The sequence below is a fragment of the Crassostrea angulata genome, chromosome 3, assembly GCF_025612915.1.
Source record: "Crassostrea angulata isolate pt1a10 chromosome 3, ASM2561291v2, whole genome shotgun sequence".
NCBI lineage: Eukaryota > Metazoa > Mollusca > Bivalvia > Ostreida > Ostreidae > Magallana > Magallana angulata.
The window spans coordinates 10,845,087-10,871,616 of NC_069113.1; the positions used below are offsets into that span (position 1 = coordinate 10,845,087).

The 26,530-nt window shown below is 34.1% G+C and overlaps 4 protein-coding genes across 5 annotated transcripts; 1 reads left to right on the forward strand and 3 right to left on the reverse strand.

The window, feature by feature from the left end:
* Positions 1-5: 5 nt before the first annotated feature.
* On the reverse strand, positions 6-11,107 carry LOC128178109 (aprataxin and PNK-like factor). Of its 2 annotated transcripts, XM_052845118.1 has the most exons (14): positions 10,807-11,107; positions 9,514-9,585; positions 9,138-9,295; positions 8,252-8,298; positions 7,434-7,453; positions 7,166-7,331; positions 6,418-6,538; positions 5,888-6,069; positions 5,051-5,193; positions 4,188-4,425; positions 3,821-4,106; positions 3,504-3,608; positions 2,763-2,830; positions 6-1,845 (listed from the first exon to the last, which is right to left on the reverse strand). In XM_052845118.1, exons 1-14 carry the CDS (start codon positions 10,894-10,896, stop codon positions 1,628-1,630), a joined length of 1,914 nt encoding a protein of 637 aa, XP_052701078.1. In that variant the 5' UTR covers positions 10,897-11,107; the 3' UTR covers positions 6-1,627. The 2 variants fall into 2 exon arrangements, with proteins under 2 accessions (XP_052701078.1, XP_052701079.1); XM_052845119.1 differs by lacking the exon at positions 2,763-2,830 and having other exon boundaries at positions 1,708-1,845.
* Positions 11,108-14,314: 3,207 nt separating this feature from the next.
* LOC128178111 (ribitol 5-phosphate transferase FKRP-like) lies at positions 14,315-16,019 on the reverse strand. The gene has a single exon (XM_052845122.1). The coding sequence runs from the start codon at positions 15,972-15,974 to the stop codon at positions 14,499-14,501; it is 1,476 nt and encodes a 491-aa protein (XP_052701082.1). The 5' UTR covers positions 15,975-16,019; the 3' UTR covers positions 14,315-14,498.
* A 157-nt stretch (positions 16,020-16,176) lies between these two features.
* On the forward strand, positions 16,177-21,917 carry LOC128178113 (polyamine-modulated factor 1-like). The gene is made up of 5 exons (XM_052845124.1): positions 16,177-16,437; positions 18,155-18,260; positions 18,693-18,793; positions 19,122-19,320; positions 21,568-21,917. The coding sequence occupies exons 1-5, from the start codon at positions 16,280-16,282 to the stop codon at positions 21,649-21,651; spliced, it is 648 nt and encodes a 215-aa protein (XP_052701084.1). The 5' UTR covers positions 16,177-16,279; the 3' UTR covers positions 21,652-21,917.
* An 11-nt stretch (positions 21,918-21,928) lies between these two features.
* On the reverse strand, positions 21,929-24,961 carry LOC128178112 (neuronal acetylcholine receptor subunit non-alpha-2-like). Its single transcript, XM_052845123.1, has one exon. It carries the CDS (start codon positions 24,694-24,696, stop codon positions 23,428-23,430), a length of 1,269 nt encoding a protein of 422 aa, XP_052701083.1. The 5' UTR covers positions 24,697-24,961; the 3' UTR covers positions 21,929-23,427.
* Between the last annotated feature and the right edge of the window lie 1,569 nt (positions 24,962-26,530).

A 26,530-nucleotide genomic window follows, 5' to 3' on the forward strand; every position in this document is an offset into this window, starting at 1 on the left:
GCAAATATTATCTGTACTTACTGCTTTATTTACCGGTAGATGTAAATACAACAGACATTAACTTGGCTACTTTTTTTCATGAAATGTAGCAGTTATAGTCCTTCTAATTTTTTTCTAAACACAAAACACCACTGATGTAAATATTTACACCAAATTTTTCTGTCATATGTATGCATGCAACTGATGATTAAGGACAATGATTGACAAAAACATATGATGTACAAATGTACAAAATTACTATGTATTCAAAGATCAAGATATTGCTGAGAATAAATCAGTTGAGATAAAAACTTTCAATATCAATTCAATTCTAAATTCAGGGAATATAGCACATCCTGGGCACAGTGCCAACAACAAACCTATGATTTTTAATACATTATAAACTTTATCCAGTTTGCGTAGATACGAAAGTAGTCAGAGTAAAATTTTGAAAGAGATCAATAAATTTTATCAAAGTGGACAAATGCAGGAGAAAAACTAAAACAAAATCAATCGTACATGTCTTCGACATAAAACATTCACTACATGAAAACTAAAACATCAAGCATTTATTGTATAATAAATCGCTGGAATACTAAACATATAGACCAAAACAATAAGACTGCATTTGATTATATGTACATGTAAACAACCTCCCTGTAATCCTACAGGTACAAAGGGCAGTATGGAAAGTCCTGAACCTGCAGACTAAAAGGTTTGGATTTTTCCAACTCAAATATTTTACATAATCCTTGTGAAGTGATAAAAATGTACATAACTCATTCCTGGATTCAGTTCAGACATTCCCATGCACACTGGAGGAATAAAATGAACACATTTGAAACGTGGTGGAGAAGATGTTGACAACGAAGATGATGATGATTACCAAAAATCAAAATGAAGAAGGTTTTGTAACCTTTCATGAAAATTGGGGAAGAAACATCATAGATAATGGCTTAAAATACATGTATAGTAAAAATATCGACTGCAAAAATGATAAAAACGTGAATGTAAAAAAACCAAACAAAATCCCAACGATTTTTCGTTATAGTTAACATTCACTAAATGTAAAATGATTCAATAATAAGTACTTATGCAATTGCAGTAAAATTTTCAGGATGATGTTTTTTTTCAACATAGATTTCCATAATATCAAAAACTGACTGGCTTTGCAGGTATTCTTTAAAGGAATGACTTACTGATATTATTAGGTCTACCCTAACCCATTAACTGTACTTAGATTTATGAATGTAATTTGACTGACCATCACATTAGCTTAGGGAAAGTTTAGTAGAGATACCAGAAATTTAAATATTATTATTATATCAAATTATTTTAAACCAAGAACTCTTGCAGATGACACTTTCAGAGGACATTTCCTATTTTTTGTTTTTGAGTGATTAGTCTTGCAAGTATGTTTTATGTTAAATTTCAAATAATACATTTTTTTCTGGATGACAGAGGAACAAAAAATGCTTTGAAAAATATTTAAACAAAAAAAACCTAGAAAATAAGTATATGTATAACAATATAAATGATTACTGTTTTTGATGATAAAAGAAATGTGTATGTTTTTTTTTAACACTGACAAAACTAAATAAAAAAAAAAGTCTTCATGGCCATATTTCGACAGTCCATTTGATGGACATTATAGTTTCTGCTGCATTTTCTTATTCTTCATAAACTTTCCCGCCTCTTTTCTGAGATCTCTCAGGTCTTGGGAATCCTCCGGAACATAGTCAGAGTCTTCCCCCTCAGGGTCTGCGATCGAGGAGTTGGAATCAACGTCATCGTCGATAAAACTGTCATTGTAGTCGTATGTGTTTGGTAGTCCATCATCATCATCTCCAGTAGAAACCTTGCTAGCTGAAAAACCAATATTAAGAAGTGATCTATTAGCCTATTTACGATTGATGCACTACTATTAAGGACATGAAAAAAGTACAGCTGTAAAAAAAACTATACTGAAATTGCCTAAAATTGCAAAGAATATTATTGAAAATTTTTATGCATATGAAATCTTTTATACTTTATAGTTTGAATTCTTTTATTCAGCATGTATATTTTATGGTAATACATTAGGTTTTTGAAAAGTATTTTTCAATCTAAAAGTCTGCTAAATTATTCAACATGTAGCAATGTGTTTTTTTTTCAGGTGTTTTTTTACCTAAAAAACTCTAAAGAATGACCAAAGTAAATGTATCAAGCAATTCATCACTGATTTATAGAAAACTTGTTAATTATGGATATCTGTTTGTAAGTACTAAATATGAAATACAAAAGTCTCAGAGCTTCACGAGGGCTCTACAACAAACCGTGGCTAAAAACATTCAAACTTTTATAACATATTAAATTGTTTGTCAATCAAGTCAGTAAAAATATGATTATATGAAATATAGTACATGTACATGTTTATGAGTTTTCTACATTTACATGTACTAGGAGACACAACATTGTTTCTTTTTTAAAAGAAATTTGTGTAAAGAGGCTACAGACAATTATTGAATCTGTAGAGTACTAGTAATTGGAGGTAATGCATACACTCTGTCCAAGGTTCCTGGGGTTTTGTCACTTTTTTGTGATTTCCATAATAATTTTACAGTTTTATTGGCTAACAAATGTTGATACAGTAAAACTTAGTTACAGAAACCTTAGACAATATGATATGCACACAAAGCTATAGAGTTGACTAAGGCCATCATTACTTAATAATAGCTCTAGTACTACAGTAGTAAGTGTTTGGGAGGCTGTGCCAGCATACAACAGCTGACTGACCCACTGACCTTTCTTTGCTGATTGTGAGGACAGTTTCATTGCATGTGAAAACAGGCTTCCATGGCCAGGACTTATCCTAAAATTTCAGCAAATAATGCTCTTATTTTTATACTTAATGATTTCCTGACAAAATAATTGACATCAAATTAAAATATTAAATGAAATTTTATCTACCAGTTCATCAATATCAGCAAAGAGTCATTTTATTCTTTTAAGCTTGGCATATCTAAACACAAAAAGAGACAAAGAAAAGCCTTTGCCTTTCTTTCCAAAATACTGTGGCTTCATCAGTTTTTGTTACAATCAATTTTTTGTGGCTTTTGTTGCAAAGCTGAACCAAGAAATCAAATGTTCATTGCATTAAGAAGAAGAAATGTTATTGGTAATGCTATAACTTGCAATTGTCCACAAATTTATGAATCAATAAATCCTTGAAAATGGCTGCCCTTGAAAATTGGGCATGAATATAAAACCACAGTACATGAACCTACTTGACATCTTACAAAAGGTTTTTATACATATGAACAGAGACACGATAAACCTAGTAATCATGTATATGTAAACTGTACATCAATTTATGGAGTACATATAACTTTTGAGTTGTATATAGATACATGATGTACCACATATATCCTTATAGGATCCATTTAAAGGCAGCCATAAATCAAACCAACAAATTTTCCTTTTATACATTGCTGTATTGCTTTTATGCATACTGTGTTGACCCAATAACCTGCACCAGAACTCACCTGTAGCTGTCGGAACCATATTGGTTGCTACCTTTATCCTCATCACTGGCTTCATAGCTCTCATCACCTGGATGGCAGTAGTCTTTAAAATGCACAGGATTTTTCCTAAAATATAATTTTTTGCTCTAATTTACTAGTTCTGTTGAGGAATAATTTCAAAGCTACTGGCTTTATTAGAAGATTTGTTGCACACTTTTTTTTTCAGTGTAAAATTCATGTCAATTACTTTGAGTTAATTTCCAAAAGTTATACTTCAAAAATTCATTTTCAAGTCAATTATCCTTGAAAACAAGTATGCAAATTTCCCCTATTTTTACCTGTAGCATTTTTTCCCAAACTGACAAGGACGGCGTCTCTTTTTCCCAGCAGGCTTAGCATCTTTTTTCTCCTTGCTGGAGGTTTCCTCTTCGCTTTCACTCTCTGCCTTTGCTTTCTTCTTCTTTGGCTTTTCTTCCTCAGATTCCTCCTCTTCTTCCTCAGAACTCTGTTTCTTTTTCTTTGACTTTTTCTTCACCTCCTCTTCTGATTCTTCCTCCTCCTCTTCACTTTCCTCCTCCTCTGACTCCGATACATTCCTCCGCCTTCTTCCTTTTGCTGGTGTCCCTGTAAATTGTTTGTCATGAGTAAATAACCCGCCTTAAACCAACAAAACAACTTTCTACCTCCTGTTTGTTTCAAACTTACCTCGACCACGGCCTTTCTTTGGTGATTTCTTGGAAGGTTTCTCATCCTCTGAATCTTCTTCACTGTCGTCATCACGTTTGTAGGATTTGAATTTTTTGTTGGCAGACATGCTAGCCCTCCTCTTGGTGGGGCGAGGTACATATTCCTCATCATCCTCATCTGAGAAGTCTGATGTGTACCTCTTCTTTCTCCCCTGACGGGCGGATTTTCTTGTGCCTTGTCTGGTTGGTTTCTGTTTCTATATGTTGAAATATTTGCATGTTATTTGTAAATTTATTTTAATATCATATCTATTTTCTGTATTAAAATTAATTTAATATCCTCTGCATAAACTATATACCATATATCCGTAATTTTCAAGATGATCTAATTTTTGCTTTTTTCGCGATCTCTTTTAAATCGCAAATTATCGAATACGCAGAAATTATATTCTGTATTATTTTCTATAAGAAACTTTTTTAAAATCATAAAAATGACTACTGCAAATTAAAAATGCCTCACAATTTTCTCATTTTCACAAATTTTGTGACACGTAAAAAAAAGGGGATATACTGTAATTTATAATTTTTGGGTTGAGTTGCTTGCTTTCCACATCTCCTACTGATTCCCTCATCACAAACCATGGTCAATATGTAAAATATCTCATAGCATTTTACAACATTTGTCAAACCCAGTAAAGCATAGTCATAGTGACATTTAATACAACCTATGATAACCAAATTGCAGTTAATATAAAATATCATAATTCTGGCTAATGCAGTCACAGTGCATGGTTTATTAAGTTCAAACAGGTTAAACAAATACTTTAGGTGCTTAGGCAGCACTGGAAAGTAGAGACTTGGCTTGACATGATGAACTCTTACCTTTGACCTTTGGGACATTTCCCAGTCACTCCCAGATTCCTCCAGGCTGCTGATCTGGAAGTCGCTGTCCTGGTTCTTGTCCGAGTCATCTTCCTCCTCTTCCTCTGGCTCAGACATGTCATCTGGGGCCACAAAGTCATCCACTGCAAAAACATACATGTACACATCATATTCAAAAAGAGTAAACACTGCATGTTCATAGAGATTAAACACACCACATTCATAGAGAGTAAACACTTCATGTCCATAGAGAGTAAACACTGCATGTCCATAGAGAGTAAACACTTCATGTCCATAGAGAGTAAACACTTCATGTCCATAGAGAGTAAACACTGCATGTCCATAGAGAGTAAACACTTCATGTCCATAGAGAGTAAAGACTTCATGTTCATAGAGAGTAAACGTCCATAGAGAGTGAACACTTCCGTGTCCATAGAGAGTAAACACTTCATGTTCATTGAGAGTAAACACATCATGTTCATAAAGAGTTAACACATCATATTCATAGAGAGTAAACACTTCATGTTCATAAAGAGTAAACACATCATGTTCGTTGAGAGTAAACACATTATATTTATAGAGTAAACACTCAAGAATAAAAGTGTGTTAGGAAGTTGGGAGGAAACATACATGTAGTTTCAAAGGATTAGTTTAGTTTCTGTATGAACATATTAAGAATTTTGTTTAGTAATGTTTTTACTGTATAAATATATAATGAATTTTTTTATTTGAGTTACTAATGCATAGTGAATTTTAGAGATACCAATCAACGATGTGGATTGTTTGTCTTTGATAATGAATGACTTTCCTCTTTCCTACGATCAGTTTCAAACTTACCATAGCTCCCACGTTTACAGGCAGCAGACCGCGAGGGACGCCCACGCTTATTAGAGCCTTGATCATTCCTCCTCCCTCTGCCCTTCTTTGGCTTGACTTCTTCTTCTTCTTCCTCCTCCTCAGATTCCTCGCTTTGCTCCTCTTCTCCACTGGATTCTGCATACTTGGACTTCTTTGCATCTCTTAAAATTAATATACATATACTTTCATTTTTAGATATGTCAGTTGCTTTGGAACATCGTACTACATATCTTTATACCAACTTTATAAATCTAAAGATGACAGTTTTAAAAATGCATCTCAAACTAATTCATCCTTTGTTAAACAACAAAATGCAATATAAACGGGAAAAAACCATGTAAAATGGAACATTTTGTTGTATTTTGATGATTTTTTAAAAATAAATACACATCTAGAAAACATATTGTATTCATACATGTAACTGTTACAAATGTAAAAACAAAACATCAATTTATATAATCATGTTCACACACATGTTGTAAGTGTTGATATACTGAATTTGTTCTCACCTTTTAGGTTTTTCTATTTTGGTAGGTCGCCCTCGACTTTTGCTTTTTGGCTTGACCTCTTCCTCAGATTCTTCCTCATCCCAGTCATTGTCTGATTCCACTTTCTTCTTTTTGGGTGGAGCTGTAAAGTTTGTGACATTACAGAAAACTGATTTGCTGTTGAATACATAGCTTGTTCAAGGTGTAAAGGATAAAGGATATGTCACTTGCATAAATTCATTTATGGCTGAATGATTTTGTGTTTATTAATGTCCTATTTATGAATTTTCACCAGTATCTGAGAAAAGTTTCAAATTGGCACCACCAATATAGGCAGCTGAACACTGAAGAATCTTTTGTATTCGGAACCTCATTGTTTAAGGTTTTCACTTAAAAACAATCAATTTATGGGTGCTTCAGAAGGGTAGATACATGTTCTTTGTCAATTAAGTTTATTATGGATTTAGATGGATACATTTGTCTCCTTCAACACATGAAAAGAGCTGAGACAATATGATCAATTTGTGATGATAATTCTGGCAACTCAATCCCTTTTTTATGAAAAAAAAGTAATCTCTATTTGTTAAATTTGATATAAGACAGTATGCAGAACTGTTTGTTTTCTAATTGGAGAGCATGGCTATCTTTTTGCCTGGTTTAATAATTACCAAAAATAAGTACATGTAATTTGTTCATGCATTATAAGTGTCAAAATTCAAACATATGAACAAACTGGGTTTTTTGTCTCTGAGGGAAGGGGGAAGTATACCTGCAGGTTTAGAGGGGGTTTTACTGCTGGCTTTAGGGGCTTTGGAGGCTTTGGTGGCTGAAGATCCAGCCATTTCTACCATCCAGTTTGGAAGTACCCTCTTCTTTTTTGCTGGTGAACTTAAAATGTCTTTTCCCTCCTCTTTAACATCTAATGCTTCCTTGGGCTAAAAAAATATTCAATGTCAACAAAACCACATGAAAAACACCTAAAGATTATTTTGACAATTTGCATTTGTGTAGGAATGTAAGTTTTAAATTTTGTGTACCTTCTTCGATTTCTCTTCACCTGAAATAAACATTATCAAAAAATGAATTAAGAATTCAATACAACAAAACATCATGAAAACTGAGATCACAACCTTCATGTAAAAATATTTTATTCGGAGGTCCCCGAAACATTACAACATTTTTCTTTAGGAGGAGGAATAAAGGGAAAATTTTAAATGCAGTGTATTCAGTTAACTGTACCAGTAGCTTAAATTACAAGACTACCAGATGAAGTGAGGCTAGAATCAAGAAGAACTTTTGTAATTTAATAAATTATTTGAGCATATCCGGTACACTTAAGAAATAAACAACGTTATTTAGTGAGCATGGCGTTATGAATAGCAATTGCTCTGTTGGCATATTCCATGATGCGCACTAGCCATATAGGTATTGCATCAAAAATAAACATTCAGACTGTAATGTATCTTTTTAATTCACACAGATTTGTTAACAGAATCAATGACATGTTATCTCAGTAATTCCTTTAAAATGTTATTATAAGACATGTTTTAATTAAATACATCAATTTTATGGAGTTGGAGAAAAACACATGATGTATCCTATGGTAGTGGTTTAAATCTATAACGTCATGGAAAAGTACGGTATATGACGTCACACCTTTATGACGTCATAGTATACAGACAGAGCAATTGCGATTATAGAAAAATAATTGCAGTTCCTCAGTATGGACTTACAGTGGGAAAGAACAATGGATATGTAAATATAAATATTTGCATATAGCTTATGCAAATATAATTTCATATGCAAATGTACTTGCTTGTTTTCATATAATTAAAAGTAACAAATGATCACTTACCATTATGTTCTGATGGCTCCTCAACATCAGACATTTCTTTTTCTTCACTAAAGTTTTCAAATATACAAAACATATTATCAAACAGATCTATGCAAAAAATACCAGAGAAGGATTTTACTACTGTCTAATCAAATGTTTACGATTCAGTGTACTCTTAGGCTAATAGTTGCAAGAGAGAAATATTGTAAACTTTACAAAATTTCTTAAGCATAATACATGAATAATAAAATATGCATGTATATAAGCCCAGGGGTCAGTTAACAATGAAAGAGTAGGGTACATGCAGTTTCTACCCTTCTCTAGAAGTTTACAAAAATCCATCTATTCAATATATCATGGGAAATATCAGGCAAATGAAATTTCACTGCAACATCATTTCTTTATCTAAGTTTTTGTTTTTTCTGACAAATAAAGGAATGAAGTACGAAAGTTTAGGGCTCTAAGATTTTTATAATTATTGAATACTGGTATTCAACAATTCACAATGGTTTGAATGAATGGTCAAACATCTGTTTAAAATGAAGGAGTTTTTGAGATAGAGAATTGGATGCAGTCTTTAAATTTTTCTATACAAAATCGTTAGGCCACTAAGCTCACTTTGCACAGCACCGACAAGAGGCACTCACTACTAATATGAACATTTTGTAATAACTTCTACTTTATAATAAGTATTCATGTAATTTAGATATTAAGTTTAACATTCAATGCAACGCACAACCCAGTGATAGGAAATGAGCCCTTGGCAATACTTGAGTAATATTGCATCTAAAATGATTTGTAAATACATGTATACCAATAATATACCTGTACAGCATTAATCAAAAAAAGCATTTGTAAAATGTTGTTGAAAACAACAATTCAAAACAAAATTTAAAAAAAAAATGACCTTTTTGTAGTTCCATTAGGTACATCGTACATGACTTTGAAAAACAGTCGATCCCTAAGTAAGCCAAATGTCTCATCATTTTCCATCAACTTTTTCTGATCTTTTATCATGGGCACTATTCCTCCATCCTTACGCAGAAAGCAGGGATTACTGTGTGTCTGTATTTGCCAAAAAAGAAGAGATACTGAGTATAGTTTACTTAAAATACTCTTAAAGTTGAACAGTTAAAAATTGAAAAAGGATATTAATATGAAGTTTTTTTTACTATTAACTTAAATCTTATATATAAATTTCAGTTAGGCCTATTCATTATTTTCATCACCTATCAACAAACAAAGGGTTCGCAAATTTGTTCACTAATACTTTTCTTACTTACAGGTGTCAAATATAATTTCCCGTCTTCCAATTCCAAAATGCCATGATTCCGAGACACTCTTTTATCTACAACCTGAAAGAAACATTCAAACTTATTAAAATTGTTTTCAACTAATGCATCATCAGTGGAAAATCAGAAAATGTCTATAAAACAAATATATTCTTATTTTTCAATTGCTTAAATGCATAAAATTTTACTTTAGCAACGAATATTTTGCTTTGGAATGGTTTCAGATGTAAGAGAATGAAAAAAATAATGATAAAACCAGCCAGAATGCTAACCCAGGCCCCCTGATTTCTCTAGTCAAATGCTTTACTATACTGTGTCCCGAGTTTTTGCTTCCACCACTTTTCCCTTGATATTTCGATAATCATAAACACCTTTGTGCTCAAACTACATTCATCCACTAACATGAAAAATGTCCAGATTATCTGTTTTGAAACACCCCCTCTACCGCTTCAGGTTCCAATACACAACCCAAAATAGAAAGTCTACAGGGATTTTGCATTGCATCAGCCATAATGAAGCCCAGATGATAATGTTGAAAAATTGTGCAAGGTATTCCGAGTGAGTTACGAATGGTTAAAAGATGTAAAATTTCCCATTATAAATCTCCATAAGTAATTTGATTTCGTTCCTGTGAACTTTTATGACTGAAAAATGATATTACGTCAATGAAGATATTTTGGACATTTTTCCTTTTATCGTTTTTATATGTATTTCTTTCACAGGTATGAGTGTTTTTATCTAAAATCATCAAAAAGCGATGGAACCAATAACTTGGAACAGACTATCACTGAACTAAGCTATCTGGCCCTGCTGATCAAACTATGTGGCCATACCTCACACAAACATGTTATTGTAGAGAATGGCATAAACAGAGCCAAGGCATCAACTGACAGACTATAGGAAGACAACCCAGAGGACACACTTAAGAATACCCATCATTGTTTACATTGAGAATAACTTATGAACTGAGGTTCTTGTATGACATATGTGTACACTAGATTGAGACAAAAAGGTTAGAATTTCATGTTACCAAACTACTACATATATATTTGCTGTGATTTTTGGTATGAGAACAATCAATGTAATAAAAATAATTATGCATTAAAAATACCCAACATTTTGTTAGGGTACACATCTTTTTACCATGCAGGTTACTATATAAAGTACCTGGCTAAAAACTGCCCAATACTTATACAAAGAAGATTCTATATCTATTTACTGTAAATACTAATGCAAAAATAATGATCAAGCATGCATTAGTGTCAGAAAATTCCTACAACATACATTAAGGAATGCACCACGGCCAATGACCGTCTTTCCGACAGGAACTTCTATCAGGTCCCCTTCGTCTGGCTTCAGCTTTATCGACGTCATTACGACCGTTGCGATGTTTGCAGGCTTTAACGAATCAGAGAAGTGGAAGGATAAAGATGACAAATACGATTTATCACCTATCAAATATTCATTTGTATTTTTATGAACAAATGGTATCAATGTGCTTAACTACAATGCATTTTGTGCATTATATGCACAAATATTAAAACTGTTCCATGACGCTATTTTTCTTCAAATTGCTTTCGATACCAAATTGACCTTTAATTGCAAAAGAGTTCTTATTTCATTTTACCCGATCCCGATTCATTTTTTTCTAAAGACATTTCTAAATGCCCTCTTTTTATAAAGTGGTTTGGGGCATCTGTCGATATTAGTGTAGATTTACGTACATACTAATAAAAATACTTTCACCGGTTTAGAGTTTCCAAATTTTACAGCATTATAGTAAAGATACATTTAAAATATTTTGGGAAAAATAAAATAATTTTTTTTTTTATAAAATCCTCAGAGGGATTCGAACTCATGACTATCAGTTTTGTAGTGAACCATCTATCCCACTGCGCCACGCTGTTAGACTACTGTTTATGGAAAGAGACTGTATATATAAAATAACACCTAGTTTTATTGTTTATTTCGTTAAATAACATATATAATACGCCACAACATGGAGGTATCTCATACCACCTTAATTCGAGTCATTAATTTAAATTAATCTAACCCGTATAGTTTTTTTTAACTAGAATAAATTAAAATGATATAGAGATTTGTATTTGAAAATGTTTTAAAACTTGAAAAATCATAATGTAAATCATGCTCCCTAACTTCACGTGTATATAGTTACCGATCGTCAGTTACAGTTTATATTTGTCAAATATATGGTTTAAGAATATAAATGACAGTCAGTCATGGTTGACCGAAATCTACCATTTAATGAAACTAAGATTAACCATTCTTAAATGTTGTTCCTCATGTAAATCAAAGTTTACAGGTGTTAAAGTATACCAGCATACTTTATTGTGAACTTTTCCCCCGAACCAATAGCTATATGACGTACAGAAGCATTTTATCCATAAATTACGTACAGTAGGTTGATTCTAAAGAAATGTCACAGGTGCAATGAAAACATGAAAACTATGATTGTGCATATTTTGATATATTATTTTCTGTAATATATCGCTTATGAGAAGCGCGATGCAGTGGCGTCGAAAGGAAATTGAAAAGGGGGGGGGGGGGGGGGGCTAGAATTATAAAATATTTTGACACGCCAAAAAAAAAGGTCTAAAGGTCTTTGGTTATGGCTAACCCCCCCCCCCCCCCCCCCCCCCCCCCGGTTCCGAGGTCTATATGATGTATTTGTGACTTTTGGATCAACCATCGTACTCTGAACATGGATCGAACAGCAGGCAAAAAAATAGTCTATATTCGGTTTCTCTATAAGACCTCATTTAACATAAAGTTAGTCAGTATACTGTAATAAAAACGGCTAAATATAGTTTTAGATGGAGTTAGAAAATGGTTAAAAATATCTTATAGCACATATGTTGCATGCAAATGAATTCAATAAATTGCTAATAGTATGTACTATTATGCAGTTAAAGTATAGAAATATAACATGTATGTAGACAATAGGTAATGGTTTCTGGATCAGGTTCAATTTGTAATCAGTAATCGTAATCACTTTTAAATATACAATAGAACCATCTTAACAAGACCTTGGACTGTTAGTAGGACGTAGTTATCTATTTCTTGCGTCAAAGCAATTTAAATGACGCGGTTTCAAGCGAAATATGCAGCGATTGCGTAGTCTTAACTCAAAAGCCAGACAAATCTTGTTGATTTCAGAGAGCCTTGGCCGAGTTCTATCAAAATCAGGTTTCATAAAAGTCCTGTTATCGTCATTAAACCCCTGTCACACCAAAACTGCGTCCCCACGGCGATGCCGCTGCGTCCTTAAATAATGTAAAACGCCAAGATTAGGCAGTAGAGTCTCCTACAGCGCCGTAACAACGCGACGGCATCTTCGTTCGTCGCAGTGGGATCGTCTAGAACATTTTAGAACGCCATGCGACGGCGCGCACTTTGAACATGCCCAAAGTACGCGCCGTGGCTCTGCGTTCTGATACACACGTCATAGAAGCGGAGTGATGTCGCCGTGACAGCGCTGTAAGGTCTCCAACAGCGCCACGAGAGCTCCGTTGGCACGCTCAATGAACGCAGCTAACCGCAGTGTTAAGTCAATTGCGCTTGCACGGAGACCTCTCGGAGTCCTTTGGGGTCTCACTGCGTCTCTATCGCGCTCTCACAGCTTATCCACAGCGTTTGAACAAGTTGTTTTTCATTTGGCTGCGTTCACACAGCGACCCCAAAGAGTTGTTGCTGCGTTCATCGCGCTCTCTTGAAGTTTCTTCTGCATTTATTAGCGTTTGTACCGCACTCCCACGACGTTTCTGAGGCGTTGTCATCCAGACCACGAAAACTCTAACAATGGCTGTTGTACAATAGCAAGCGATGTAGTAATCATCAAACTGGACGTAAGTGACTACATGTATGTAAAAAGTAGCATTTGCTAATATTACAGGACCTATCAAAGGAATTCATGCCATTTGGTTTTTCTGATGTTTTCACATCTTTTCTGTATTTTCTAACAACTACATGTAATAACGGGACATTTTTGTAGACCTGACTACAAAGAGTATTGTCCTAGTCCTTCACAATTATTTAGAAGTAGTTACTTTTCATTACAATGTACCTATTCATCAAAACAAAACACTTTTTTATCGTTTATTTACTAGTTGTAAATTCTTGTTTGTTTCCCGTACAAATGTACAAATTAACCTACCAAGAAGTAAAGAACGTCTTGTGAATGCAGTCAGCGCGCGGCGCACGCCGTGGAGGCGCGGTAAAAACTCCTAGCACGTCATGAGCGCTCGGCGGATACTCAGTGAGAGCGCAGTCAAGCAGAACTCTGTGGAAACGCAGTTACACGCCGTGGGAGCTCCGTAAGAACGTCTCAGTCGCAGTCAGGACGCCGTGACATCTCCACTTGTAAAATTTTCAAATAAAATTGTACATTTTTTCTGAATTTTCCTTGCGATCCTACGGCGATGCCATGAATTTTAAAACGCCGCGAACACGCCGTGGGAACTTGGTGTGGCAGGGCCTTTACATTTCAATGTTTTAGCTAGAAAATTTACCTGTTTACACAGTTTGACTTCACAAATAATACTTAGTAAGCAAATTGATTTTGTCACAGGTAACTAATCCAATTTAGTTGTCTTCTTTATTCATTTTGAAAAATAGATATATAAAATAATTTCTATTCTGGAACTGTCCATGAAAGGAGCCTGATGTTTGGAACATATTGAACAACATATTGAGGTTCTTGAATACCAGTACATGAACTTGATTTTTGTACATAGCAGTTTTGTCAGAAGTACACACAGGTAAATGTTAATAAAACATTGTGTAAACATCTTTATTAACAACTGAATATAGAGAATGATATAGGGAATGCACAGATAGTATATAAAATTGCTGATATGTGTACTGATAATTTGATAATATACCCATATAAATTGTAAAATTGTTATTCAGTTTTTTCATTCACACATGAATTGACAAATAGTGTACAAAGCATGTTTCTAATAAACTGAGACCCCATTGGGATATTTAGGATTGTCAATTGCACCTTGTCCAAATTTTAATTCTAAGAATTCTTGTACATGGTTTGGGGCCGACACATTTTTCCCAATGAATGCTATGGTCGACAGTGGTTTAAGGAAATGCTCAGGAAATTCAACATCCTGTTTATGACTTTTAAACCAAAAATCTTTTGTCATAATGCCATTTTTGGAATAAAATGGAAATATCTGGATATAATTTCTATTCGTTACACTGTAAAACACACGATAAAATTCTCCCTCTTCTGCTTTTTCCCATAAGAACCCCTTTTCATCAACGAATTCATAGTTGCCTGTTTTCACCAAATGCTGACATTTTGGAATGTCTTCCATATATATTCCAATGTCTACACTGATATCCCATGGGATAATGTCCCCTGAGCGAGCAGCACCAAGAAGGCTTCCTCCTTCCAGCCAATATCTCATACTGTAATTGCTAAATATATCAAATACATACTCTGCTGTTTCACGCAGAGCTTTTAAACAGCAGGGAGGGGTCCACTTTCCTCTGTGTAGAAAGTCTGGAATGTCATTGATCAAACTATAACATTGCTCAGAATCTCTGTTGCACCCGTAATAAAACTTCTTTTCATGGTCAGCATCAGTTTTATACACAACTTCTTTAATTTTGAATTTCCTGAGTAAACTGTCCTCCCTTTTCTTCTTTTCATGTTGGAATTTCTTCATGCTGCTTGGATTTTTGAACCCTTTTCTGGGTACAAACACCACAGGGGTATACACAAAAGATTTCCATCTTCTAACAACAAATTGCAAATATATTGACCATGTTAATGGCACTGACCATGGACTTGGAAGCATTGACAATGTTTCTGTGCGAATTAGAATTGCTTGATCCCCTTCTATGTAATCACAATGCCCTTCTGATCCATCAAATGTTGTAATTTTCATTCGCCATCTTTGTAAATTGATATCCATTCCTGTGCATCTCAGATTGTCATTGCCTGTTTTCACTGCAAATGCCTGAGAAAATTTGGAATGGAAGAAGTCTTCAATAAGTCGTTCAAATACACTTTTGTTGTGTATTCTTGTTCCATCTGGTAGAAAAATAACTAAATCGGATGAGATGGCATTCAGAATTTCAGTATCTGTTGAGATTTTACCATCCATTTCAAAGTCCAAAATAAATATAGACTGAACATCACTGTTTGAGAAATTCATCCTTGGATATGTAAGTTTGTCAGCAACAATAAATATCGGCACATCATTCCCAAGCACTGTATGAATGTGACGAACAGTCTGCGGTACATCGTGATCAAATTCTTCAAACTCTCGAATCACCACAGTATATGTGATTTTCTTCCTAACGTTGTCTGTGATTACCTTTTCTGTTTGAAGAAAACAGTAAAGAATAATCACAAATATGATGTTACATATTAACAGACATAAAACAACTTTTTTCTTTCTAAAACACTTCATACTGAAAACTAAAGAGAAAGTAACTTATTGATAATGAAAGTTGAAAATGAAAGTAGAGATAATTTTATTCATGTGTGTTAATTTGAGTATGTACCTAAATACATTGTATATATGTGTCTAAACACGCTTTCATTTCAACTATAATTCGAAAATTAATAGAAAACAAAAAACTTTAGTGAATTATAAGTTCGGGATCGACAGTTCAAAAATTCTGGAATCAGATGGACGCGGGAATTCAAAAAAAAAAAAAACAAACGACTAAACTTTAACGAGACAGATCTGATTTTATTTACACTTGTAGCGTCATGAGTATGGAAAACTGTGAAGATCCAATTGAGGCCAAAGAGTCGGCAGATCAAATTTTGGGGGATGTAAATGAATCGCAGGTTGTTGATGGAAAGGTCATGCAGCAATTCAAACAGTGCCTTGACATCAGCTTGTCCAATTTTTATTCCTCTATCAGGTACAAATTGAACTTTACTTTGCACAAAATCCTGTTATCTGAATTAATGCATTTAGTGTTCTTAAATGAAATTAATTCTTTTATAGGTATGGAAAAAGATAATATGCACTCTTATACAGTTTATTTAAACATTTAAACTGTTCATATATCATGTATTATTATATATTGCCAGAAATTAGTCCTGACTTTTAGCCTTTTCTATTTGTAACCAGTAACATTGGTTACATTGGTTACAATGCTTGATTGTAAATGATATACAAACTTATCACAGGTTGCCGCGCAGTGGTTACTGGTAACATTGGTTACAAAGTTTAGGTTTGTCTTTAGGGTTAGAGTGAGGGGGTATCGGGTGCGTTCGCCCATTCCACATGTTCGCCTAAGTCCGTTCGCTCTAGGTCCCTTCGCTCTAATTATCGTTCGCCCAAATAATCGTTCGCCCTAAACCTCGTTCGCTCCTTGTTTCTAAATAAACCATATTATAAGTTATTTCATTTACTTTTAACTTAAAACCTGTTAACTTTTATTAATTATTCGTATATAATATGTTTTCCTTCATCAAAAAAGACGCAATTGGTATAATTGTAGGATTTTATTGCCGTAAATTGTCGATAACCGTCTTCTTGTTTTTGTAATGATTCGCTTGGTGTTTTTTGAACAATTAAAGAATCTGGGACGTTAATTGGCTCATTCAGAAGCTTAGCAAATGATTATCACATATTCTATATATACGGAAATGGAACATGTAACTGTATCAAACTACTGTCAACCATGGTGATAATTACATGTATGTAGAAGTAGAAAGGGCGGTATTGTGCTCATTAATTATATATGTATCTTTCAAAATGTTTAAATCGACCAGAATACAGAAAAATATATAAATTAATTAATTAATCCTATATAAAATTAAGGGGAACGGACACAGTGCGAACGGCGTCAAGAGCGAACGGACCTAGGGCGAACGAAATCTAGAGCGAACGGCGTCAAGGGCGAACGTGTTTTAGAGCGAACGAACAGCCAATCGAGTGAGGGTTAGGTTAGGGTCTGACTAGCCATTTAGGGTTAGTTTAGGTTAGGGATGGGGTGAGGGTTAGGTTAGGGCCTGATTAGGGTTAGGATAAGGGTTTAGGGCTAGAGTAACAATTGTTACCACTGTAACCAAATAAAATAAGCCCCCCCCCCCTTGTAAAAATGAAAGACTGTCACCTCTATTACCCTATGTCACTCAGAGAATATAGTTGTAATTATTGTAACCAAATAAACTAAGACTAAGACTGCTAAAGAGGTCTGTTAGTTACCCTTTGTTATCAAGAAAATATAGCTGTAACCATTGTTACTGGATGAATATAAACCATCTAACAGAAAGAAAATACAATGTAAACAGTTATGTCACATATGTTATCATGGTTACTTCTGTCACCAGAAAACAGTGCCTTGTTACTGGTTACAAATGAAATGGGGTAAAAGGAATAATTTCTGGCCATATCTCAAACTGTTAAATATGCATTTATTTCATTTTTTGGGAAATTATCCTGTTTGAATTATTTTTCCATAAATGTACCTAACTTTATCTGGAGCACAGTCATACATGTTATGATGTACAAATGTAAAAAAAAAAAAAATGGCTAAGGCCTCTTGTGGCTGCCTTAAACTATGTTTTAATCAAACACATTCTAATATAATCCCACTCTGATTACCAGTCCTCTTTTTTTTCCTTCAGATTTTCATTGTTCAAGGAACATTTGCATCCTCTGAGAAAGCGACACCCACAAGATTTGAAAAAGATGCATGCACAATTCCTGGCACAGCTAAATGCTAATATTGCAGTAAGCTGATTTGATTTAACTAAGACAGTGACTACATGCTGTATAAGATATATCAACATTAAATTCTCTTTGTATCTTCTTAGTTAATGTCTGCTAGAAGTAAAAGAAAAACAATAACATTTGCAGCAATATATTGTAAACATATTATATTTTGCGTGTATGATATTTGGTGGATATTATTTTTGAACAAGTTGGTGTGGATTTCAATTGGCGTATTCCTGAATGTGACTATTCTAATACATATATGCATGACATTTGGAGATGTACTTGATTTAGCGGTTGCCTCATTCCGCCAAAAGCGCTAAAAAGAAAACACAGTCAAATGTAGTATACGTTTACAGTATCTTATATGTATATGTAAATCTACATAACTTATTTTGAGTAAACATACATGTATATTTAGTAGATAAATACCAAATTTACTCCATTTAGGAGGAAATAGATTGGATGCTGAAAGAAGAGAACATTGGAAAGTTACTGAATGGCCTGAATGATTTGATTGATGAAAACCCGCACAAAGGGAAGAAAGTTTGGTAATGTTTATTTGATTTTTTTTCTGTGTTTATGTACATGTACTAACTTAAAATATAGTTATTAAAGGTTGTTCCTTTGAAAATCTTTAACATCATTAATTTTCCCCAAATTTCTATAAATCGAAAACACAGCTTTCTTAAAATGTTTTTTAATGATTATCAAAGAATTTCGGTAATGAACTTTAACTTTAAGTTGATTAGATTAACCATTATTTTTACTCTTGTTCATCCTTATATAGCAGGTGACTTTGAAGCCTCTTCAACTGTTTAGTTTATTTAAAACGGATGGATATTTGAAGGGTTTTATTTTACTATTTTTCTTTCCTAGGAGACCCTCAGGCAATGCTGAACAGGATCTATTGGCTCACACAGCCCCTTACAAACTGAAAGAGAAAGAACGTTTGCAAGGAATCCTATCTGATCTCCAATCTCAGAACAAACTTCTTAAAGACGCTGCTCGAGCGAGACAGTCCAAACTTGAACATACACAGCAGAAAATTGAACAGAAGGCACAGCAATGGAAGGAGGTTTGTCTTACTATGTGATATAAGCTTCAATGTTTATTTTTATTTACCGTATTTCAAATTATTTGTGGTCACTTGATGTGTGTTGAGTCCTTAGACAAGACACTATATAATTAACTACATTGTCTCAGTCCACCCAGCTGGAATGGGTACCTGTTTATGCTGGGAGTTAGCCTGCATTGGACTGGTGTTCCATCTGGGGAGGGTCAATGACTCATCTGCTTAGCACCACAGAAACTTGGTTACGCTCCAGCCTTATACTCTTCATGGCATGGAGATGGATTTAATTAATGTTTTTCTGTATCTACGTTGTATGGTGTCTGTTAAATGTTTGACAGTCTCTTTTCCAAAAGATTTTCAAATCAAATGCCACATCTCATTCTAAGTTTAAAATAGAAAACAAACAGTGAAGAAAAAATACTGCATTATTTATACAGTCCCTAGGATAATGTCACAAATCTTTAAACTTGATAAGGATTTCATTGAATCAATTTAAAACTGCTACTATCTTATGTTGACAGTTGAAATACCCGCAGTATGTACTGAAATTAACATTGTGGTAAATAATATTCAATACAAATGTAACAGTTTAAATCCATGCAGTTCTATGACAAAGCTTTTAAGACAGTGTACACAATCCCATCATAAGGCTATTAAAATGTCCAATATGATCTGGAACCCCAGGGACTTTCTTCATTTCATTGTCAATATTTTTTAAATATCATTTTTAATGTCATTATTTTCTTAGCACAAGCATTGGTTTTACAGTTTATTTACTAGCTAATAATTTTCTTGTTTTTATTTCTATAGAAAAATCAAAGGCCGGAACGGCCACAAAGGCGTCGAGCTGACATTTTCTTTTATATAGAATGATATCAATAATTTGAATTTCTGTACTAATATATATAGTCTTTTATCAAATAATATTAGAATAAAAAAGGAAATAAATAACGTTTTGTGCTGTTTCAAAAACAATAATCAGTATATTTCGTTATAAAATAGGTAGTGATGAGTTTTTAATACAATAACTCATCATGGTTACAAAAATCGAAGAAATTTCAAAGTTCAAAAAAAAAATATTAATTTCTTTCTGCTTTAAAAAGTCTTTGCACATTTCACAGGCTCATAATTTGAATACATTAACAGTGTGTCCCTAATTATAATATTAAAACATACTTCTATGTATTTCAATTTCCGTTTGAAACAAGATTACCTATGCTATGGTTGTTTACAAACAAATCCACAACACGTGCTATCTCAAATGCTCGACAAAACCAACTGCATTATCGTGTTTATTATTTGCAACAAAATCCCTAGATAAGTTTATCGCTTACAATTATTTTGGAGACCATGCCCGATAACAAATACATTTACATATCGAATTTTATTTCTATCGGGCACAGTCTCCAATCAAAATGTAAGCGATAAACTTAAATATTATTTTAGTGAATGTTTACATTGCACCTTATTGTATTCATCCGCCATTTCTTGATTAAGCAAATTTATACTAATGCAATGAGTTGTCAATAACCAGGGAGGCAAAGTTGGTTTTTTTGTACACAATTTAGTTGAATAAAAGGAATACAAATCTTGTAATACGTTTAATACTTCAAGGAACTTATTTTTAATGCGCATTAAAAAGGCGGTGCAGTGCATGAATTTTTGGACGATTGCCAATCCAGACGATCGCTAGAAGGCTGCCGAGCATTAGCTCGACGCCTTAAAAATTATTCCCAGCTTTTAAATTAAAAAATATTACAATAATGTATAGTACAAAGAACTGATAGTTTTGTTTTCATTTTGTTTTATTAATAACCTCCTGCAGGCAGCATACTTAATTTTAATGCATATATCAAAATAGAAAATGTTTAACGGACTTTTAAATCATAATGCCTTAATAAATGTATAATCTTAATTGAGACCTGTAAAAGAAATAAAGTGAGAGAATTGTTATAAAACCTACTGTCATGATGAATTTGGAGTGTTTCACAAGGATTTAAGTGGAGCCAAAAAAAAATATGAAGCGATTGTCCATTTTGGGAGAGTCATCAGCACATAAGTCATCAACACATGGTTGCTGTGACGAGTTTTATGAGATGATAACCATATGTGCTTATGATTATGGCAACATTATGTCTTCACATTACTGCACAATGGTTGACTTATGACACATAAAATCTTTTCCAATAGCCTTGTATAAGATGTATATAGTATCTTGGGTGGCTGATTTTATAATGAACTTAATTACAGATTGATCAGATCGTGGACAGCTTTGATATGGAAGCGACCAAGAAGTTTCTCCTGAAATATTCCAGTCATTCCAGTATAAGATGATTTCTGCCAGCAAATTATGTACGACAAAAACTTTGTACTGTGTGTATCAGTGTGAGACTTAAATGATGGACACAGAACTGTTTATATTGACTGTCAGAAAATATTGGACTGTTGCTGGTCACTCAATGGAAGAGTTGTGCTCTTATGTCATAAATGTGTGTTATATCCCTTATTTTCCTCTGTAAGTAAGGTTCCTTATGTCCAGTCTGTTTCCACTCATATGTCTGCATATATTATGTATACATAAGTATACCAATATAGCTAGTCATACACTACTTGGTTTTTATTAACATAACCATTTGAAGTTAATCCATCAATCATTTTTAAAGATAAACTTGACTTGGGAAGGTGAAATAATCTACATAAATGCTATTTTTTTTCTTTTGCTTTGTATTTTGCAGAAAATATTATATTGTAAATTTAATAAGCTTTAGTCACTGAGGCTTCAAGGAGCAAAGCAATCTACATGTTACATTACAACACTTAATAGTTCTAAGCATTCTTTCAAATGTACTGATAAAATGTTTGATGAAGAGTTGTGAAATTCAAGTACTTTACAATTCCAATTCTTTATTTGAACAAAAATGCTTTTGTTAAAACATCCTTAAACAAAAAAGTACTTGTGATAGTCTCTATTCATTAAATTGAGAGGTCTAGTGACCCTAAATAGACTTGCTGTCATCTTTTGCGTGTCAATTCGCGTTCACAGAAAGAAAGGAACAAATACAAATACAAATGAATAGTCTTACTGTCATCTTTTGCGTGTCAATTCGTGTTACGAAAAGAATGGAACAATTGCAAAAATAAATGAAATCCGAAGCAAAACAAAAACCTAAAAAAAAAATAGAAAACGCACACAAGCTGTATATGTCTGTATAAACTTTTTGTTGAATTGTACAGATTCAGAAATGTTTGAACTATTGATGCTATTATCTTTGTACAGTATCTTGGAGAGTGCTCTTTTTGGCTAGCTGTGATAATCACAAAGTTTATGAACATTTTTATTAATGACCCAAGTTTAATTTAATTTCTTATATAATGTATACTTCTCAGCGAACCCTTAAAGTTTCAGTTTAATAAAAGGACTTTTCTATTTTGCAAAATCTCGACGTTCTTTCATAAAATCGTTCAATTTATCATTACAAAATCATGCAAAATAACCATATTGAGTAAAATATTCGATTTATCTCTTAATTGAACCACAGACACTGAAAAAATGTTCAATTCAGGACACCACGGTCCAGAGATACGTTTGATTCTACGTGCAAGAGGGCGGATGGATGGCGTGTCACGCGCCTGTGCTGTGAACACAAGTACCTTTTGTAGCGTAGTATGGTCCATATACCCATTACTGAGACAAAACATTAATTTTAAAGCGACTTTTACGAGGACACAGTCAACAAATTTTAGTTCCTTGGCAATTATTATGTGTTTTTTAAAATCTGACTTAGAGAGTAAGCCATACATGAGCTGTACAGTTTTACTGTAAGGAAATACAGCAAGATATATTATTATACTTTCATGTTAAATACTGAAATCTGATTGGTTTAAACGCAGTTGGGAATCGTTCTATTACCCTCAGCGTTAGCAACACACTTGGCAACGGGGAACACAACGAATTGTTACATGCGCGTAAATTATGCGCGTACGGTTCGCCATATAATTCACGTCATTTCTATTTAAAGCAGTAAAATTTTCTTTAAAATTAAGACATTCAGTATATAAAATTCTTCCTCTGGAATCTTTGACAAGAGCACATGCATATTTCATTAATCTCTACATGGCTAAAACAGCAAACACAACATTTGATGCGATGAAGGCTAAAACTGAGAAAACTGCAAAAACGATATCGCTGCAGCGTCCGATATCTACCCACGTGATATCCATGCACTTTGACCCCGCGTCGTCAGCCGACTGATTGTCACTGATGGATATAGACGCAGTAATTTGTTGTCCGTCGATTATTTGATAAATCTTGTACGTTTCCTCCTCTTGGTACCCTTGTTTTTCCTTCTTGTCTTTCTCACACTTTTTGCATAAAATCACTTTACAAATAGTGCGAAGACAATCGGGCACTTTCCTGGAATCGGACATGTCATAGAAATACAAAGAAACAATGGCTAGAGTGGTCACTAAAACGCTTAGACACAGGTCTACCAGAAGCTTGATACAAAGCAAGGAAACTTGTGGTCGGGAGATCGCCGGAAGTTTCTCCGAGGCGATCGTCTGGAACACTGCAATGGCCAGCAGCACTGTAATGGAGAACCCGACCCTCTCGCCCGACTCCGCGGGGAGAAGGAAGACGAGAATGTTCAGCATGCCTATAGTCATGACTGGAAGGATCATGTTGATCAAGTAGAACTCTGGCATCCGGGTCAACTTGAGTTGGATATAGAGGAAAATTAAGTTCGCTCTCGCGTCTTCAATAGCTCCAACTGAAGATTCCGTTAGATTCCATAACCCGTGTTCAGTATACACGTACCTGTTGACTTCGTCAATGAAAGGCTGAAAGCCCACCTCGTTAACACCGTATCCCCAAAAACTGAAGAAAATATCACATATCTGGGTATCGTATGGGTAGTAGTAAATATCCGGGGTACAAGCCGTCTTGAAAACATCCGCTGGATACCAGTAAGAATTTCCGGTATTGTCAAATCTGATGGGTAGCTCTTTGACTCCGAGTCCCCGAAAGTCGCTGTGAGCACTCGAGAGGATGATGTTAGGCGTCCAAACGTCCTCGGTGACAAACATAACAGAGGTAGTGGCGTTATACTGGTCGGGGTCCCATGTCATTCTGTAATCATTCCACTGCAGAAAGAAAAACCCGGTGATCGAGAGTTTCCCGTTTCGTTCATCGAACTCCACAATGTTCACGATCTGAAAGGTGAAACGCACGGTGGTTTTGCCGGTCATGTCTTTGCTTCCCCGGACCATTTTGTTGTAGCCATTCAGTAGCGTGTCTGTAAGATTATGCACTGTGTTGTAATTTGTAGACGAGACGGCAGCAGTAAGAAAAACCACGGAGAGAGGAATGTTCGTCTTCATTTTAACTTTAAATCATGTACACATACTGGGACGACAGCAAAAACCGAGGCCGGTTTATACGCACCAGGGACCGCGCATAATTGTTTCACAGTCAGTATCAAATAGTCTATTAAACCCCTTGTGAAATCCCCAGATTTTCCATACAGCGTTTAAACGCAAAAGAAACGCTGTTGAAGAAAAAAATAGTTCTAGAATTAAAATCTTGTATTTTTTCCACCTTGTTAGTGGGGAAATTTTTAATCATGCAATTAATTGTTTTTAAATTAGTTTCATTCATGGCTCGATGATGCGGTAGGCTACCTTCACGTTCATTGGTTGCATTAATTAATACCCGGTACATTAACTTAATAGCTCATTGTCAATTTTCATGGGCTAACATCCCTTTGTTTATTATCAGAGACCATGAGTTGACTAAAATCGAAATATTAACCCAACATAACACAGTTATCTTCAGTAATAACAAAGAAATATTTCTACAAATGGCTAAATAAATATTATTTTTGTCTGCTGTGGGGAGTATTGTATTGTCAAAGCGTTCCATTCTAAACTATGTCGAAATTATCCGCAATCAGTGCTACTAGAGCCTTTTATTTGATTTGCAAAATGTTTGATTTCCGATATTAATGTTCAGACCAATTTTAAAGATTTTTTGGCGCTATGGCCAACAATAAGTATTGTTTTTAAAATAAATATATGTATTTTAATAATCACAAAGACAATACTTTTTCATTAAAAAAAAACATTGATCAAATACTGAAATCTTAAAAAAACTTTTGTTGTTGTTAAATATTCCCATTGTTCAAGTATAGCATTTGAAATTTAAATAAAAACAGTTTAGAAAATTATACGAGTATCGAAGGTCTATTTACAGCATATTATTCTTTATAGAACTTCCAGAATTGACGTGGCGTGATTGTCGTGTATTGATACAAGTAGAAAGGCTGGTTGGTATACAATACACAAATCAAAAGCAAACAAGCAACCCCCCATAAACAAACTCTCCGGGCTTTGTGGTTCCCTAGTGCTTGTTCTAGACACATACTTTGTATTTAGTAAACATAGATTGAAATGACTTTCAAACAAAGTACACGTAGATACACTGCTTTTTGAGGACTGCAATATCCCGTCCCTGTAATAACCTGTCGCCAACTTTGTCATTTGTACATGGCGATGTCTCCAGCTTCGGTGGTGGAGTTATACATCATGATTGTAGCCATAGTCTAACCTGTTTGTGTATAATGAACGGTTTTTATATACTGTATCAACATTTCTGGCATCCAAATTTTATGTTAAAAAATGTCTATACTTCTTTTTTCACAAACAATCAGATTAGAAATTTGCGATTGTTTTTTTTTTCTTCAAAGATTCTCGATTGTATTAATTTTGTATCGAAACAATAATTTTGACTTATCTTAAAGGAACATGGTCGGGATTTTGATCAGATAACATTTTTTTTTTCGTTTTTAATGTTTACAATGCTTCAATAGGGCATTTCTAATAGTCAACCAAAATTTGAATGTCAGTCGTCGCGTTATCGGTATAACAGCGAAATACATGGCTCACAATTCTTTGTTATGTAAACAAAGCTCATGTCATGTTTTTGTTTGCATTTTAAATATGTTGAAACAAACTTCTGGGTTAAGATTTAATGCCAAACGTCAGGAGCCGATTGTTTACGTTCAAAACGCATTAGCAGATTAAAAAAAATCCGCTTGGAAAAACTTTACTGGTATACTGAACCTATGAAAAAAAAAAAAATACGAGACACGAACCTTGTTTACACAACAAAGAATTGTGAGCTCTGCATCTAGCTGCAGAATTGTCGCTCAACGAT